We start from the raw sequence: 1538 nt of genomic DNA on the forward strand, positions 1-1538 counted from the left end.
TTCTATCTGTAAAGGTCCTGTGCCAAATGATTGCTATGCCTTTTGGTACCTGTACAACTTGTAGTTTTTGAAATATTAATGTTTAAACTTTATTCCCAGTTCATATAATAGGAGTCAATGGGGCCTTGTAATGGTCCAATACTGCCCCCAGCTGTACTCAACTTGGTACTGCACCATAGTTTTTTTTTTTGTATTCAATCTCAATAGTTCCGTGTTTACAATACTAATATGATTGTATTTTGATGTTTTACTATAATATTGTCTTAATACTGCTCTATTGTTGTAATATTACGCATTTTTGTGTCAATAATTGTATTGGCAATGTGGCCTCTTTCTGCACACATACAAACCAACCCCTGCCACCACCTTCAGCCACAGCTCCATTGGTCTAATGGTCTATGTCATGGACTTTCATGAGGGAGATCAGGGTTTAAAACCCAGCTAACACAACTTTAACAAAAAATCTCTTCAAACTTCATATTGTCACACAATTACCTTAATTATAAACACCTGCTGACGTGACAGGCACAAGCTGGTATAGAAAACACATTTGAACTTGGTCAAAGTTCATTCTGAAAGTCCACTGCTGAGGGCAAAGCCATGCTACATGGCAATGCACACTTGTTTTTACATCGTAAAAACCCATGTCTAGTTATTGTTGTTGTTGTTGCTCCTTCCTCCTCCAGCAGGAAACTGATGCAGAAACAGTTGAGAGAACAGGAAGAACATTTCATTTCAGAAAAGAACCAGCTGACTGTGAAGAAGTGCAGCGTCTGAACCTTTAGCCTCTGATTGAATCATTTATTCAGGGTCAGATGGTTTGTTTCACATGTTTCTTCTCATTATAAACCGAACCTGTTTCAGCTGCAGCTCACAGACCCTCATGTTTAGTTTAAACTGTTAAATCTGCACATTTTAAAAGTTCAATAATTCTTCAGTTTGGTTTCATAAATCATTAACCTACTCTGAGTTTGAACTGAGGATTAGTTTTATTTCAAAACCAGAAACAGTTTTTGCTTTTAGAGTCTTCCTCTTTTTGTGTCTGAAATGATGAAACTACTTTTGCAATATTTTAAAGCCTCAACAGAATTACTAAAACTCTTCATATTGTAAAAATTTCAGGCGTGAAAAGAAGAAAAATGGCAGGAAGTGATGAAACCTGAGGTTTCCTCGAAAGATTCCTCAAATATAAAAAGTTAAAACCTTTAATAAACAACTATAATACAAAAAACTATTTATTTCTGTTCAGTTCAGAGTCTTTCTTTCTGATGTTTCCTCTGATGATGATGATGCAAGTTTGACTCAGTCTTCATCAGATCAGGACTTCCTGTTGAGTGGGAGGAAACAGGAAGTGACCTCAGCCTTTGGTGACCACTGAGGAGTAGATGATGCTATCAGCTGCCTCCTCCACTTGTCTGAAAATAAAACATGCAGAGTAACGAAAAAAAAACCATGACTGCTTCATGATGTGTAGCTCAACCCCCCCCCCCCCCCAACACACACACACACACACACACACACACACACACACACACACA

The 1538-nt window shown here is 37.7% G+C and overlaps 1 protein-coding gene across 1 annotated transcript in view; it reads right to left on the reverse strand.

Annotated features, from left to right (window-relative positions):
* Positions 1–787: 787 nt before the first annotated feature.
* The window catches only part of LOC106533522 (uncharacterized), a gene marked incomplete at its 5' end in the record, with an annotated part of 3014 nt that continues 2263 nt past the window's right edge, over positions 788–1538 (reverse strand). Inside the window, 1 exon segment of the mRNA XM_014029863.1 lies at positions 788–1415. Coding sequence (XP_013885317.1) covers positions 1358–1415 — 58 coding nt within the window.

Source organism: Austrofundulus limnaeus, unplaced genomic scaffold (assembly GCF_001266775.1).
Source record: "Austrofundulus limnaeus strain Quisiro unplaced genomic scaffold, Austrofundulus_limnaeus-1.0 Scaffold960, whole genome shotgun sequence".
In the NCBI taxonomy this organism is placed as follows: domain Eukaryota; kingdom Metazoa; phylum Chordata; class Actinopteri; order Cyprinodontiformes; family Rivulidae; genus Austrofundulus; species Austrofundulus limnaeus.